Here is a 17,230-nt window from a genome sequence, read left to right on the forward strand (position 1 = left end):
TTGACTGCTTGTGCTATACTTTACTTTCAAGTTCATGTTTATGTGAAATTCACCAATTGCAATTTTAAGGTGCTCTTTTGAATCAAAAATCTGAAGCTCCGACAATGGACTCGTAAAATATTTCTTACATCCAAAAAAACTTTCATCCGCTGTTGTCTCCCTTAGTACAGATATGTCACTAAAGGCTCTCACACCATTCTGTCCGGAGCTCCGCATGAATGGAAATGCATGGACAGTATGCACGTGCCTTAGTTCTGAATCATCATCCGAACTTTCGCTAGGTGCACCATCAGAATCATGCTCATCATCATCATCAAGCTCTCCTGTCAAATCATCCTCATGGTCTGTATCCTCCTGATAATATGGGTCATCACCAATGCTTGTTTGCAAATCATTTGTTGCATTAACATGACTTGAAGGTGGAGCATGTGACATGTTGAGACGAGGAGCACCTGTGCTACATTCTGGAAAATCAGGTTTGATTTAACGAGCAATGCATTGCACTTTCATACGTTCGTTCTTGACTTTCAGTTCTTGGGACGTTGCTTGCAGCATTGACTTGGTTCAACATGTCTCTATTTGGCGAAATGTTAACATATAGCTCTATCACTTGCCATGTTGTCCGAGACTTAGTCTTCTGAAAAATCATGGTCCATCCTAATTTCCTCATATATTGGAACTAATTGAAAATAATGTGGTCCAGGAGCTCCAATATCCAAGCGAGCTTGCATATTCAGGTTGTATGGATCATCGCTAACTCCAAGTCCTCGACATATCTCACTCTTGACATCTTCAAAAGTGGTTTCCTCAGATGCTGGAAAAGTGACTTTGGGAGGAACACTATAATACACACCTGTGGATCCATGTTGCACTTCACCATCCACATATGCCAGTACGATTAACATGTTCTTATCTTCACCTGCTCACATGAACATGCAAGGTGTAAATATGACAACCTTACATTGATCTGCTATGTAAACTTGAATTTTTGCAACTATCACTTCTCTTTAACATACCAATTTGCAACTGTACCACCATATGAATATAGAAACCAAATATCTAAACACTGTTTGCTTACAAGTCATTGAATCAATTGGACAAAGAACTCGCAGAGATGCAAGACAACCTTACCACAAATCTCATGTCCCAACCAGGAGATAGATTCAAGGATCCTAATGGTGAGCGGGGAACAACAGAGTACAGTGATCAGATGCGTCGAGTGCTGGAGGTTGGTTAGCACATGGCGAGGTCCACGAGCGGCGATTCCATGCGTTCTAGGGTTTACAGCCGGCAAAACTTCTGTCTGTTTGAAGAGAACGACCCGGTTTAATCCTTTTAACAGCAGCAGATCGGGCCAATTACAGGGACGTTGTTCACAGTGGCGTCCAGGTCTGGACGCTGTCCGCAATAGAGTCCAGGTCTAGACACTGTGCGCAATAGAGTCCAGGTCTGGACGCTGTAATGCCCAGCGTCCTTACTATTTCTCAAATTTAGACCAATCCTTTCCCAGTATCGTAATTACGTGATTATTAATTATTATTAATAAAAAAATCGGAGTGCCACGTAATATTTTGAGAAACTGTGTACAAGAGTGAACAACCTTGATGGATGATTTTTGTATGGTTCCACATGTCGAGAAGTTTTGACAAAAGTTGCAATGCAGGCAACTCAGACATATTAAACTAGCCGCTTTAGCCTAAGAGGTTAACCACAACAACGACAATATCCTGTTGTGGGGGAGATTGTGATAAACAAAATATGTATCGGAAGAAATGGGAAGAAATAGCACAACCGAAGAAGGCTTAAGGCATGGCTTTAGATATACTCATCTTTTCAACATAGCAATGTTAGGAATGCAAGGGATGAGGTTAATGACAAACCCAAATTCAGTAAAGGGCAATGGAAGTTTTTCTCCTCATAATACCGACTTCATGTTTGCGAGAAAAGAAGAATTATCATTCGCGTGTGTGACAAGTTATTTGAAAGGAATATATGCACTACACTTATGACTAATAAAAAGAATTGGCTACGGGAACAGAGCGGCCATATGGCATGACCATTATATTCATCTGTACCACATGGAAAACCTATTTGTAGAAAGGAAGGAGCCAATGCAGGTATGGTTTATGAACTTCTAGGTACACATAGAGGAACATGAGATGTTCAAAAATTAAACAAAAAATTCACCCACGAATGTAAATGAAATTATGAGAATCTATCTTGGAAAATTGGATCATGATCTGTGTGTTGTGGACTTATGCATGAAAATCGAAGTGGCAGAGGTATGTGAAGGCTAGGGGGCGTCACCAACCGCCATCCCCACATGTATATATTTTACTTAGGGGCAATTCTTTTAGTGGCTTTTTTGGACTTCTAGAATAAGCTGCCCTCTACCCAACTTATTTTAGAAGCCCAACCAAAAATATATTTTTAGAAGCCTATTAGTCAAGTCTTAATTGGTAGGCTTCTAACAAAATAAATTTGGTTGAGCTTCTAGAATAAACTGGGTAGGGGTAGCTTATCCCAACTTATTATAGAAACCAGCAAAAGAACTGGCACTTAAAACGTAGTTCGAGGCTAAAATTACAAGATCACGAGAAATCGTGAGGACAGGTAATCGCCTCAATATGATTCCTTATCAACATGTTCTTTAAACTGATTATTTCGTAGCTTAAAATCCATACAGATGTTCCTAAATAGTAGTAAAGGCCAGGAAGTCCCTATTCCTAGGACAACAACATTCCTAGAATCCTCAATCCTCTCCCTTCCGACCTGCTGCTACAACATGCCGACCTTACACCCTCTACACGCCAATAAGAACTCATGGAGCTTGGGTGCCAACGATAGTCACTAGTACCATTATACAGAGTTACTCCCTCCATTCATAAATATAAGATATTTTACTATCTTTTCTGAATTAGATGTATATAGACACGTTTTAGTTTTTCCCGCAAAAAAGAAGAAGACACGTTTTAGTTTGTTTGTTCACTTATTTCAGTCCGTATGTAGTTTATATTGAAATATTCAAACATCTTATATTTATGAACCGAGGGGTTACATTTTAAGAAGGATACTTACAAAAATGATAGGCAAATGAAAAATTATGCAACAGAAAGAGTTGCCCCGAATCAAAATCCAGTAAGATCTGCAGATATCATCCTCGACCCGTGCGGCCTGGCGAGCGGCGACCCCGCATGTCAGCCCCCCTTGAACCCAACCGCGCCGCACGCCTCCCTACACGGGCGCTACACACTTTGAAATTTCAAAATGGCACCGCTACTGCTACCATCCTCCCCCAAAACTTCTCAATTCCCCAACAAAATCCCTCAATTCCCCAACAAAATCCAACTCCGCCACTGCCTCCTCCTCTCCCACCGCCACGGCCTGCCCCCTTGCCGGCGACATGGGCCCGGCCCCCGCCACCGCCTCCCGCGCCGCGGCCTTCCCCACCTCCGCCGACGTCGCCCTCGCCGGCGCGCTGCTCTGCCTCGCCGACTCCCCGCCCGCGCCGCTCCTCCCCACCCTCAGGTAACCGCGAATCCGCCGTACCGCTAACTGGTTTTCTGCCCGCACCCGCTTCCGCGTTCCGCGACGGGCGCTCACCGCCGCGTGCGCGTCTCCGCAATTGCAGCGACGAGCTCCCCTCCTACTCGGGCTCCTCCTCCTCCTACTCCGTCACCTCGGCGAGGTCGTGCGTGTCCGACGCGGCGCGCCGCAGCCGCCCCATCGACCCCCTCCGCGTGCTCGCCGTCATCGCCTCCCTCCGCCGCGTCGACCCCAAGGTAACCAACCTCCTCGCCTGCTAGTTCGCGGTTTGTCCGTCGTGTCTGTCTTCTGCGGCGATGCGCTGATCGATGGTTCTGGTCGGTGGCTCTAGGTGCTGGTGCAGGCGACCAGCAAGCTGTTCCAGGGCGAGCTGGCGAAGAGGCGGAAGGGAGTGTGGATCGAGGTCATCAACGGCGAGGAGGAGGAGGGCGGGGAGGAGAGCGAGAGGGGCAGCGTGGTGGCCAGCGAGGGGAGCACCATCACGGGACCCGCGTCCTCCCGGTCCACGGCCACGTCGGGGAGGTGCCGCCGACCTCCGCTGGCGAGCGGTGGTGGTGACGCTCTGCTGCGGAGAGCGGACTCGATCATGAAGTGGCTCTCACGGCCGAAGGCGGGGCCGGCCACAGAGACGGCCATCCGCGCCGCCGTCGGCGACAACGCTGTGACCAGCAAGGCTCTGCGCTGGTGAGTGGGACACTTCCTCCAATCCAACTGTCGTCTGAAGATGTTCTGAAATTTGTTGCCTAACTGCCCAATCTCTGTTTGTTCGTGCGTCTCTCTGTTCGGAATTCGCAGGTTGCTGAAGCAGAAAAGGGGGTTGCGTCGTGCAGGCACTGGTGGCCGCCCGGATCCGTATGTGTACATGGTACGTGAAATTTGTGCCACACAGTTTGCGTTGGAATGGGAATGTCAGTTTCAAAATATACTATGTGTGTTTGGATGATGATTGCTCAAGGTAGCTGAAAAAAACTTGCAATCAGTATAACTCACTGTCACTATGCAACCTTTAGATGCAGTTAGGGAGTTGTTACTTATTGGAGTAGTAATTTCCAGTTACCCAGTAGAGAGTAAGTGGAATCTGAAAACAGTTGTTAAATCTGATTAACTTATCCTAGTTCCACTCACAGCCTCAGTTCTATAATTCTGGAAGCCCCATTAATTGAACCCTGAACCCTGCAAATTTTGTGGCAACATTGATGTCTGACGATCAACTTGGTAGCCCAGGTCCTTAAGTAATTATTTTGACCACATTCTGAGACTTTCTAACTTAGCTGCATGCATACTGTACTTACCAATTCCCAGGCTTCTCATGTGTATACTAATTGTTTCTACGAATTTTCAGATTGCAGGCTGAAGTGGTGAAGTTAAGTAAGCTGTGTTATAGCGAAGGAGTTGGCACCTATATATATCTGCTGGAAAGGTCAAGTTAGCTTTTGAAGAGTATTTAGTAATTTCTAGCACCTGCTGTTTAATCGGTCCAGTTTTGCCTAGCCTTCCCGCAAATAACAAATATAGGATAGGAATAGATATTTACGTGTTCGCAATAGCTTGCAAAGCACTGGTGAAAAGCTCTTGGATAGAAAGATAAATGGATAGTCGTATAGATGGCAGTTTCATGATTACGAAGTCATTATTCATGTGTGTTTAGAATCAGTATAATCCTTGCAAGAAGTACGAGAAATAATCGGTACTGTTGGAATCAGTATAATAAAATATGATGGGTTCAGTTTTGGGGTACTGGTTTGCAGTGAATTGCTCATTTGGCTTTCCTCTGTGAGGTCATATGTATGCTGTTGAAATTGTCTCATTTGATATGATGATATTCAATTATCCCATGTGCTTCAGTTTACCTAAACTGATCTGCTTGTGGTGTTTTGACTCTTGGGAAACAAGACTTAGAAGACATGTCTTTGCTTCGCATTGTATTATATATAAGGACGGGCAAAGCCACAATCTCAATGGCCTTTTATTTCAAGTTTCTTAAAGCTAAGTCCGAGGTTCATTTTTGGGGTACTGGTTACATTATGATTTTATTCTGAAAGCTGGAGCAACTGATCCTCCCGGATCTTGTTTGCAATCCTAGCCTCTCTTCTTCTCTGAGAGCATGTTCTTGAACCACAAGGCTGAGTCCTTGGGGTACCTCTTCAGAGTATTGAAGTCCACATAGACGATGCCGAAACGGGCAGTGTAGCCGAGTCTCCACTCGAAGTTGTCAAGCAGAGACCAAGCAAAGTACCCAACCACTCGTGCTCCATTGTCTATCGCCTTCTTGAGCTCGGTTATGTAGTCTCTGTAGAACCGGATCCTTACTGTGTCATGTACACCGTCAGCGATGCTGACATTTCCTGGCTGGTCCATTCCTGTCAGATCATAACATTGATCATTCGTGCCCTTGTTAGTGATAATGATAAGTTATAATTTGTTGTCTAATCGAAAGAAACAGTTATGATTTGAGATCGTCAGTACCGTTTTCAGAAAGGATCATCGTAGGATTTCCATATCTTTCTTTAACATAGGTCACAGCCTTGTTCATTCCCCATGGCACAATGTAAAGCCAGTCAGAGTTTGCCTGCATAGATTCAGCCAATTTATAGCTACAGAATTCTTTAGAAGATTTGCACTTCTCCATGTACAAGGTACTAACTAACTAGTATACTATAGAGTATAAATCTAGCACTGCACTTACACGAGGTCCAATCGGCACACCGTTTCGTTCGTCTGCAAAGACACATGCACATCATGAGGATCTGAGAATGTGAAGTATGCAGCAGAAGGATTTGGAGTGAAGGAGCAAGATCTCACAAACAAATCCAACATGCCAATCATCCTGGTAACTGACCGGCGTCTGGTTCCATGCCCCAGGGTCCTTCATGTAGTAAGAAGTGTACTGGTTGATACCAACATAGTCAATGGAGCCTTTCACCATCCTGGACTCGTCGGCACTGAAGCCCGGCAACCTGTTACCGACAATCTTGAGCATTGACGATGGATAGCGACCATTGGTAATGGGGTCGAGGAACCTGCAAAGGAAGTAGTGACAGTTGGTGGGTAGACCCTGTGCTGCAATCTGAACTTCTGAAGCAAAATTTTATCCTGGGTGAAATGGTTTCAGGGTTTTACCATCCAATGTGGAAGTCCCTTGCCCTCTGCGCCGCAGCTTGATCCGCGTTGCTGTCGCTGTGAGGTTCGTACCACACGAAATCCAAGAGAATCCCAATCCTCCCCTTCTGGTGAGGCTGTTAAATAAATACAATGAACACAGTTCACATTCACTCCTGGGCGCTGCCACCGAATCTATGGGTATTCAAGTGAAATGTGACTTGAAGGTTCAGTTTCTACCTGATACTTCTCGCGGTATCGCTGCACTGCCGCGGCGTGCGAAAGGATTATATTGTGTGTGACAATGTATGGCTCAGTCCTGGAGTCGCCTCCTGCAGGGCACTTGGAACACCTCCCCGGCGCATGCAAGCCATTGTCATACCCCAGAGCGGCGACGACCCTCGGCTCGTTAAAGGTAAACCAGTTCTTCACCCTGTCTCCAAACACCTTGAAGCAGAACTCGGCATAGTCCGCAAACGCGCCCCTTTCATAAAAAGAAATCGCATCAAAGACATGCTGAAATTCACCTCTGAAAATGTGGAAACCACTGTCTGAAATGCTTACACAATCTTTGGGCTTAGCCAGCCTAGGTACTGCTGGTGGAGCGCCAGCGGGAGGTCATAGTGGTAGAGGTTTGCATACGGGGTGATGCCTAACCCACCATTGTATACAAGGTTTAGTTAAATCAGGATTCCGGGCCCTGATGGTCAGAGCTTATTGCCTAGGTGGTAGAAAATTCAGTTACCTTGCTGGAGCATGTAGTCTATGAGCCTGTTGTAGTAGTCCACTCCTTCCTGGTTCACCTTCCCAGTTCCATCTACAAGTTTATCATACACAACTCTACATCAGAAACTACTTTTGATCCAGGGGGAAAAAATACTGGATCGAAAATTAGCAAGCTGCTGTGGTTGGAGGAGGGACCAGGCCACATATATACCTGGGAAAATCCTGGACCAGGAGATCGAGAACCGGTACGCGTCGAAGCCCATGTCCTTCATTATGCCCACATCCTCCTACACACACCTCAGAATGAAGACCTCTGTCAAGCACCATGACACCACCAAAGAAACACCAGAAAAACATAGCAACCATGACGATTGTTCAGTACTTCAGTATAACACACCTTGTACCTATGGTACTCGTCGACCGTCACGTCGGCGGAGCCATTGCCGGCGATCGTCCCCGGTATGGCCGCGAAGGCGTCCCAGATGCTGGGCCCGCGGCCGCCCTGCCTCGCCATGCCCTCCACCTGGTACGCCGACGCGGCCGTCCCGAAGACGAACCCCGCCGGGAAGCCCTGCCGGCTCAGCCCGCCGGTGTTGCGGATCTCCGGGTTGGGCCCGTCGCATTGCGCCAACGGCAGCAGGCGAGCGGCTGCGGCTAGTACCACCAGCAACAGTGCCGCGGTGGACTTCATGTCCGCCCGAGCACCGAGGAAGCAGGAAGGAGGGAGGAATGACGGGGACACGAGCCCTGCTTTCCGGGCTTTATAGAGGAGGAGGGAGAGTGCTACAAGCTGAGCTGAGCCCTCCCACTGATTGATTGTCTTCAGTGCATTGCACCTCACCTTTCGTGCAGCTCGGTTCGAAGCAAGGTTGTCACGATCGCAATCTTGGTTACGATTCTGATGCGACGTGGCCTTGATGCTGACATGTTTCAGGTGTTACTATCAGCACTACGTAATGCCATTCTCCAAGCCACTGAGCGGTGATGGTGACAGGTTGCAAGGTGCAAGCATATACGGTAAGGCAAGGGAGTGAATGTGTGCAGGGCACGCGCTACGCTTGGAGCATGCCTGCCGTGCTAGCTTTGGTAGCGTAGTTACTCCTGGTTCAGCTGGTTTGGTGGCTAGAGTACAAGAGTACGTAGACGGTGCCTACCGCTACACACACGCATGGCCGGATGTGTGACTCGTTGGACTTGAACCGCGCTAGGCAACAATTTTCGTGTGGGAGATAATCAGATAAGATGGGATTAGCACACGTACCTAGGCCGGGGCGGTGTGGGCGCCACGACGGAGGTAGAGAAGATAACGTGCGCGCCGACGGGTGCGCGCGGTCTCTCCGGTGGAATGGTGGTCTCTTGCGCGACCACCGGCACCGCAGATGCGTGCAAGCCTGGGTCCTCCCACCCTAATCCCACCCTAAACCCTTTCGTTTCCCGGGGCCGTGCTGCCGTGCGACGGCAACGGCGGCATGAGGCGTGTGCGTGGTGAGCCGCTCGCGGTTGCGCGCACGGCGTCGCGGCCCGCCGGGTTTCCTGTCGTCGGTTTTGGCAGGCTTCGCGGCGCGGGCGCTGGCAGGGCACCGACGCTCGTGGGCGCAAACGTACGCCCCATCCATCTCTTCACCGGGGTCCATTCGCTGTTGGGTGGAGAGATTTTCGTTTCACGAGCTGATGGTTCGCTTGTCAGTGATGGGAGATCGGGTGAAGGCCTCCGGCAGCGGCACGTGCGATGATGGGACAGGATCATGTTTGGTTTTGTTTGAGGAGGAAATTACAACTCACAAACCGTCAACTATTGGTGCAGATTTTGCACAGAACGCCTACTTTACGGATTTGTTACACAAAACATCACATATTGACATAATTCGTTGCAGCTAGGTCTAGTTCATTGTTTAGATATGTTGATGTGATTTTTGATGAGTGGGTCCCCATGTAAGCGCACATGTGGCAAAGAAACGAGCCACATCAGCTAGTAGGTCAAACTAAACCTGGGCATTGGTCGGGCCGGGCTTTGTAAAGCCCGACCACAAATGTCAAGCCTGAGCCTGGCCCGGCCCGAAACACATGAACAATGACTTTTTTATTATTAAAATGATGATTTTCAGGGTATTTAAAATATATATTATGCCTATATTTCTCATAAAATAATGATTTATGTCTTGTCCGGGCTTATTTTCTGGCTTTTGGGCCAGACATCAGGAGGAAAAGCTGAGCCTGAGCCTGAGCCCGGCCCGGATGTCGGGCTTTCGAGCCGGGCTGTCCATGCCTGGGTCTAGGTCAAACCGTTGACTTTTGGTTGTAGTTTTAATTATTAGCTCTTTCAAATTTTTGACTAAAAGTTCAACATTTTCAAAAAATAGTGCAAATCACACATGTATCTAGTGCTATTTTGGAAAAAAAAACTCAGCTCCTTTGGACTTATGGTTTGGTAGATATTGGAAATTTTGTTTGTTTCATACAAAATTTGGTTTAAACTTTACCATTTTTGAAAAATATTTAGGAAAAACAACTAGTAAACTATAAATGTGTTGGTTTTGGGAAAATCTCAACTCATCTGGACTAGAAGTTTGGGATATGTTAACAATATTAGTTAACTCGTTCAATATTCTGGTTCAAAATTTAATAGAAAAATGTAAAAAAAAGTAAATGTACATTTACTCAATACAAATATGGGATTTTTTTTGCTCAATCGGACCAAAGGTTTAGGATGTACTAATATTTAGTTGCCCGGCTAATGTGACCGGTTTTCGTTACCATTCATGCACTTACATGTGGGGTCCACCCATCAAAAATCACATTAACGTCTAAAAGCTGGAGTAGATCTAACTTCAATAGACTACACCAATATGTGGTGTTTCGTGCAACAAACTAGTATACTAGGTGTTCTGTGCAAAATCAATACCAGTTGGTGATTTGTGCAATTTCCTCTTTGTTTGTACCCGAATTTAGTATTAGTATTGAAAAAGGAAGTCGCGGCATCTCCAACGCCGTGTCACAAAACATGCACAAACGTCTGTATTGAGGTGTCGGGCGTTTTTTACCATCCAACGCGGTGCCTCAAACATCCACATGTCTGAATTCCCGGAAACCGAAAGAAAACCTAATGTTCGAACATTCGTGTGATCAATCAAAAGCCACCACATACCTTCTCTCCGTCTGGATGGCGGAAGGCCACTCTTAGTTGTTGTTGTTATTGGTGAAAGATAATTAATTTCGTAGAAGGCTAGCATGCTTAGAGGGCGGAAGGTGATTAGCATTTGGGCATAAGCATGTTTAATGGCCATCACTCCACTCAAGCACCTATGATACTCATACGCATTTGTGGAAAGTGTACTCTTTGGCAAGGTGATTAGCATTTGGCAAGGTGCACATACACGGAACAAATATTGCACCCACATCACCTTCCCATGTCTTCGAGGAGAGCCTCAAGTTCTACCTATGTGTTTGGTTCTATGCACCCGGTAGTACCATAGTGGCATGAGGTAGTACCGCTCCTCTAGTGGGAGCAGTACTTCAGCCGACACTCCAGGATGGTAATGTGTAGAGAAGTCTTTCTTCTCTGTTTTGGCGGCAGTACTAGAGCGTCGGTGCCACGAAAATACCGACTATTGCATTTTAGCTGGTACTATCGGTGTCCCTAGAGGTAGTACTGCTCGGGGGCTTGCACACTGCAGCTCTACCAGTGGGCCGGTAGTATTGTACCCTTGATCGGAAGTACCGCTCCCCTGGTGGAGCAGCATTACTGGGCAAGTTTCGGTAGAACTACCGCATATGGGACTTTTCTCTCTAGTCTGCCCACAGTACCAGGTCGGTACACCGGCTATTTTTTTTAGCGGTACTACCGGGGTGCTAAGCAGTAGCACTACTTATCCTTCACAGTATTGCCTAGAGGGACTAGCGGTAGTACCGCTCCCCGAAGTGGTAGTACCGCTCAACGCAAAGCCTGCATAACGGTTGTATTTGGGGTAGCTATAAAAGGAGGGGCTTCTTCCTCCTTTGACCTACTTCTTGCCTCTATCTCTCCTCCATTGTTGCCCAAAATTTATTCTTGTACGATCTCCCTCCCTAGCCGCTCAAACATGTTGATCTTTTCCGATTTGAGAGAGATGTCCTAGATCTACACTTCCACCAAAGGAAATTTGACCCTCCCCCTACTTCTTTATTGTGGATCTTGTTACTCTTTGGTGTTTAGGCACCCTAGACGGAAGAGGCCACTTCGGAGCCACAATTCATTGTGGTGAAGCTTCGTGGTGGTGTTGGGAGCCTCCAATTGAGTTGTGGAGATTTCCCCAACCTTGGTTGTGAAGGTTCCTGTTGCTGTCTTCAATGGCACCACATGGTGGAATCGTGACAATTTGCATTGTGCGAGGGTGCGAGGAGAATAGGGTGAGCCATTGTGCGTTTAGTGAGCATCGTGCCGCCACACCCCTCCAACGGAGACATACCTGCCACAAAGAAGGGAACTTCGGGAACTACATCATAGTCTCCACATGCGGTTTATTCTTTCCTGCACTTGTTGCAAACTTGCTTTAAGTGGTAATATTTCTAGCTTGTTGTTGTTATTGAGTTGCATTTCTAGACAACCTATGTGCTTGTTGCATACCTAAAATTGAAAAGAAGTAAAAAATTGCTAGTCGTCTATTCACCCTTCCCCATCTCTAGTCAACCATACCGATCCTTTCACAAGGTGATTAGCATGTACTGTACGTGTACACATTTGGTGGAAGGTGATTAGCATTTGGCGAAAGGTTTCGTACTCATACACATTAGAAAATTACCAAGACGCAACTCAAATCCACATCACACTTGGGTTAGACTATTATCATTGCTAAATCCTTTTAGGTTTATACATGTGAACATTTGGTGTATATAGTTGGATGGTCGGCTCCCATATCCATGTTCACGGACACGTCCGTGAATAGACAGTGAGTCTGATTTAGCGGACAACGTTGGAGATGTCCTTAGTGTACTGAAAATGCACAGGTGAACATGGTTCCATGCGCACCCACATGAATAGTAAATTCAAAAAAAGTACGGAAAAAATAAAAAAATATCTAGATTTTTGGGATGTCAAACTTGGTCGACCATTCTACTCGTGTAAGAAATTTCGTGAAGGAATGACATCGGGGTATTCTATAGTGAAGAAAATACAATCAGACCTTACTATTCCTTCAAATAGTGTTTTCGAATATAGCACATATTTTGTGTTTTTCACCTAGAATGCCATGGGTGCCATTTCCTTGTGAAACTTCATATTCGAGTAGAATGGTCTGACTATGTATACTACAAAAAAGATTTAGATTTTTTTTCTAGTATTTATTTTTCAAATTTGCTATTCATAACGGGTGCATGTGAAACTATTTCCGTTGTGTACTCGCTTATTTCTCTCAAAATAGAGAGCGAGTTAATTATTCCCTAAAAAAAGAGTGTGTCAATTATTCCGTAAAAAAAGTGTGGGTTAATCATTTTACAGATGTCTTCTTTAGGCGGTCTTCCATTCTGCCCACTATGCAATAAGTCCCTTCAAAAAACAATTACATAGAAACCAACATGTTTACATAGAAATCAATTGTCTTAAATACTATCGATAGCATAAAGAAGTACGTTTTGAATGGGAGGAAGCAAAGAACCAAAAGGAAGATGTCCAAACCTAGACACCACACGTCCATATGTAAAAACGTTTTGTGGAGAGAGGACTATGCAGGCGACTGAAACCCTAGCCACCGCCCCATCTACCCCCGTGCGGCATCAGCGCAGAGGTCCTGATCAAGGGAGGGGGAGGGGGGCTTGTGGAGGCATTGGAGGACTGCGGTAGGATGGCGAAGGAGAAGTGTGCTTGAGTGGTAATCATTGTGAGGCGGTGCTTGATGTCGCCGTGGGAGATCCATCGTTGTGATCTTCAATGACGGTCTGGCCTAATTAGGTCACCGGAGAAGAGGGAGTCAATTTATGGTTTTGGACAGTGGCAAGCGCAACATCAGATCCGGATCTGTCGTGCATCGACATGATTATTCTTTTTCAAGTTTTCTTTAGGGAGTCTTCGAGTTTGGTTTGGAGGGGCGAAGCTGTGACATTGTTTCACTGTAGGAATAATCTTCTCCTTGCTCTTTTCCTGTTCCACCGGTGTGCTTATCACCAGCGGAGGGTGTGTGGAGCCGTGTCTTCGGCGGGTCTTTCGGGATCCGGTCGGTTTAGATTTTCTATGGATTCATCTGGATTGAGCCAGTTCTCATAGTCTTCTGAGTTTTTTTAGGTCCTTATCGGCGTTTTCGTCTTCAGACGGCGATTTGCTTTGTAGATCGCTGCCATCGACGTCTCTTAGTTTGCATCGATTACTTCTCGGCCGCTACTTCTACAAGCTCCCGAGTTTAACTCCGCCGAGGCGGAGACACAGGCGGCATCGAGCTATGTTCACGACGTGCTGCCGATTGATGCAGGAGGAAGAAGAGTTCAGCACCCCCATGAATTTGAATGTATTTTTCTTATGTGTGAGTGTGCTTGTAAGGACCTGTGGTGTTTAATATATGGCCTCGGATCTTTAAAAAAACTACACAACTTATTTAGACAAAGTGTGTATGTTCCTCATATCTCGCTACAAAGATTTTCCTTTTTTTTCTCACAAATAGCATGTCTTAACTTTACAGAAGGTATAAGGTAAAATACAAGGAATGCATATAAGCTCTTATCACAGTCTGGTGACAAGTAAACTCCACACCAACTCCAACGCAACAATACAACCACAACACAAAGGGCGTGTTCTCAACTGACTAGCAAAGTAGTGTGTCGACCTGAGAGTAGCAACAACTTCCAATGAACTATCCTTGTGGACACACCAACCACCCTTGAAGACCTAAAGGAGTCGGCAAGTGGATGGCGGGACTAGAAAGCACCAAATAAGCCATTTTCTTGGACTCGCACACAACAGTGTCCATTGCGCCCCTAAAAAACAATCCAGAACAACAACAAGCATCATAGGAATGAAACATAGAACCTCCAAGCCATGTCTCCAAAGCGATACTCCCAACAAAGGAACGACTTCGTGGACACCACCATAGCCAATCTAGATCCGAACTAGGCTTTCACCCGAAGACAACAAACCAGGTGAGCGAGAACGAGATGCCGACACACCACAGCGACACCTCCAAGGAGGGGGAAGACACCCATGAGCGTCGTGCCACTGGCACTGACCTATCCGGGCATAAATTTCATCTGTATCGTCGCACACCTACATCCCAGTTCATTAGATTGGGACAACATTATGCATGTCATTCACTCCACCGCTGGCGCAACACCTGGCTGATTAAGCCACCTGCGTACAGGAATATTACCGCCCAAACGGTCGGTGTTGGGGAACATAGTAATAATTCAAAAAAATCCTACGTGTCACCAAGATCAATCTAGGAGAAGCTAGCAACAAGAGAATGAGAGTGCATCTTCATACCCTTGAAGATCGCTAAGCGGAAGCGTTACAAGAATGCGGTTGATGGAGTCGTACTTGCGGCGATTCAAATCGCGGAAGATCCGATCCAAGTGCCGAACGGACGGCGCCTCTGCGTTCAACGCACGTACAACCCGGGGACGTCTCCTCCTTCTTGATCTAGCAAGGAGAGAGGAGAAGTTGAGGGAGAACTCCGGCAGCATGATGGCATGGTGGTGGAGCTCGTGGTTCTCCGGTAGAGCTTCGCTACGCTCAACGGAGGAGGAGGAGTTGGAGGGGGAGGGCCGCGCCAGGGACAAGGGGGTGCAGCTCACATGCACCTCCCCACTATATATAGGGGTGGAGGGGCAGGTTTCTTGCCCTCCAAGTCCATTGGCGCATTGGCAAAGGTGGGAGGAAAGAAATCCCATCCTTTCGCTTCCTCACCGATTGTTATCCCCCATTTTTAGGGATCTTGATCTTATCCCTTCGGGATATGATCTTATTCTTTCTAAGGGGGGATCTTGGTGCGCCTTGACCAGGGGTGTGGGGCCTTGCCCCCACTACCCACGTTCATGTGGGCCCCCCATGCAGGTGGGCCCCACTCCAGAACCTTCTAGAACCTTCCCGATACAATACTGAAAAATCCTGAATATTTTCCGGTGGCCAAAATAGGACTTCCCATATATAAATCTTCACCTCCGGACCATTCCGGAACTCCTCGTGACGTCCGGGATCTCATCCGAGACTCCGAACAACTTTCGGTAACCACATACAATTCCCATTACAACTCTAGCGTCACCGAACCTTAAGTGTGTAGACCCTACGGGTTCGGGAACCATGCAGACATGACCGAGATGCCTCTCCGGCCAATAACCAATAGCGGGATTTGGATACCCATATTGGCTCCCACATGTTCCACGATGACCTCATCAGATGAACCACAATGTCGGGGATTCAATCAATCCCGTATACAATTCCCTTTGTCCATCGGTATGTTACTTGCTCGAGATTCGATCGTCGGTATCCCTATACCTTGTTCAATCTCGTTACCGGCAAGTCTCTTTACTCGTTCCGTAACGCATGATCCCGTGGCTAACTCCTTAGTCACATTGAGCTCATTATGATGATGCATTACCGAGTGGGCCCAGAGATACCTCTCTGTCATACGGAGTGACAAATCCCAGTCTCGATTTGTGCCAACCAAACAGACACTTTCCGAGATACCTGTAGTGCACCTTTATAGCCACCCAGTTACGTTGTGACGTTTGATACACCCAAAGCATTCCTACGGTATCTGGAAGTTGCACAATCTCATGGTCTAAGGAAATGATACTTGACATTAGAAAAGCTCTAGCAAACGAACTATGTGCTCTTGTGCTATGCTTAGGATTGGGTCTTGTCCATCACATCATTCTCCTAATGATGTGATCCCATTATCAATGACATCTGTCGTGGAATTGTCACGACAGATGTCCTAGTGTGAGGACTTAGTCGTGAGGCCAACGCATCTATGTGGTAGCTTGAGAGGGGTTGAGCGGAATCAAGAAACGTAACACAAGACAAGGGTTTAGACAGCTTCGGGCCCCGGGAAACATCATCCGGTAAAAACCCTACATGTTGTTTGTGGCTAGGTCTCATTATCATCACCAGGAATCATCGTAAACCGGCTCTCCTAGTTATGTCTAGCCCTAAGATTATTCTCTCTCTCCCCTCTTGGGGTGCCCTGCCCCTCCTTATATAAGTTTGAAGGGGCGGGTTACATGTAGAGTCCAACTCGGATTAAGACTTAAAATATTCTGACTTCTCTTCATGGGCTTCTTAATGTCTCGGGCTTATTAACTCCAGGCGACTCTGTCTGCTGGGTTATGACTGTCTGCCGGGTTATGACTGTCTGCCGGGTTATGATTATCTGCCGGGTTATGATCTAACTCAACACCTGCTGGGTTATCATCTGACTTAACACCTGCCGGGTTATCATCTGACTTAACACCTGCTGGGTTATCATCTGATTTAACACCTCCCGGGTTATCATCTGATTTAACACCTGCCGGTTACCAAGTCCCAGCCGGGTTATAACTCTGGCCGGGTCATACCGCGGGGTATATCCCCGACATTTGCCCCCAGTTTAATTTGGATTTATCCATGTTAAACTGATCCTGATTATCCTTAAGTCTTTGTCATTTCCTTCTTCTAGAAAATCCGAGTCAATGGGCCAACTTCATAATCAATCTTATTTTCAGCCGGCTTAAGGATGTAGAACTTGCCGATTTATCATAGCCAAAATTGCCGGTTTATAAATATTGATGGCACCGGGTCATAATTGTAGTTAACATCAAGCTTGAAAATATACCTCTTATATGCCTATCATTTGTAGCCCCCAAGTCTTAAGAAGGCAGCGTAGCAACAACTTAAGACTTGCTTCAATATAAGTGTCCCAAT

General features: G+C 46.6%; 2 protein-coding genes across 3 annotated transcripts; one reads left to right on the forward strand and one right to left on the reverse strand.

The window, feature by feature from the left end:
• Positions 1–3,094: 3,094 nt before the first annotated feature.
• On the forward strand, positions 3,095–5,414 carry LOC123051780 (protein enabled homolog). 2 transcript variants are annotated; one of them, XM_044474759.1, is made up of 5 exons: positions 3,278–3,528; positions 3,632–3,782; positions 3,878–4,230; positions 4,342–4,411; positions 4,889–5,411. In XM_044474759.1, exons 1-5 carry the CDS (start codon positions 3,404–3,406, stop codon positions 4,898–4,900), a joined length of 711 nt encoding a protein of 236 aa, XP_044330694.1. In that variant the 5' UTR covers positions 3,278–3,403; the 3' UTR covers positions 4,901–5,411. The 2 variants fall into 2 exon arrangements, with proteins under 2 accessions (XP_044330693.1, XP_044330694.1); XM_044474758.1 differs by having other exon boundaries at positions 3,095–3,782; positions 4,889–5,414.
• A 27-nt stretch (positions 5,415–5,441) lies between these two features.
• LOC123051779 (beta-glucosidase 26) lies at positions 5,442–8,110 on the reverse strand. Its single transcript, XM_044474757.1, has 10 exons — positions 7,769–8,110; positions 7,583–7,658; positions 7,391–7,462; positions 7,210–7,297; positions 6,886–7,129; positions 6,667–6,782; positions 6,349–6,566; positions 6,233–6,264; positions 6,013–6,115; positions 5,442–5,906 (listed from the first exon to the last, which is right to left on the reverse strand). Exons 1-10 carry the CDS (start codon positions 8,060–8,062, stop codon positions 5,626–5,628), a joined length of 1,524 nt encoding a protein of 507 aa, XP_044330692.1. The 5' UTR covers positions 8,063–8,110; the 3' UTR covers positions 5,442–5,625.
• Positions 8,111–17,230: the final 9,120 nt, after the last annotated feature.

Source organism: Triticum aestivum, chromosome 2D (assembly GCF_018294505.1).
Source record: "Triticum aestivum cultivar Chinese Spring chromosome 2D, IWGSC CS RefSeq v2.1, whole genome shotgun sequence".
In the NCBI taxonomy this organism is placed as follows: Eukaryota; Viridiplantae; Streptophyta; class Magnoliopsida; order Poales; family Poaceae; genus Triticum; species Triticum aestivum.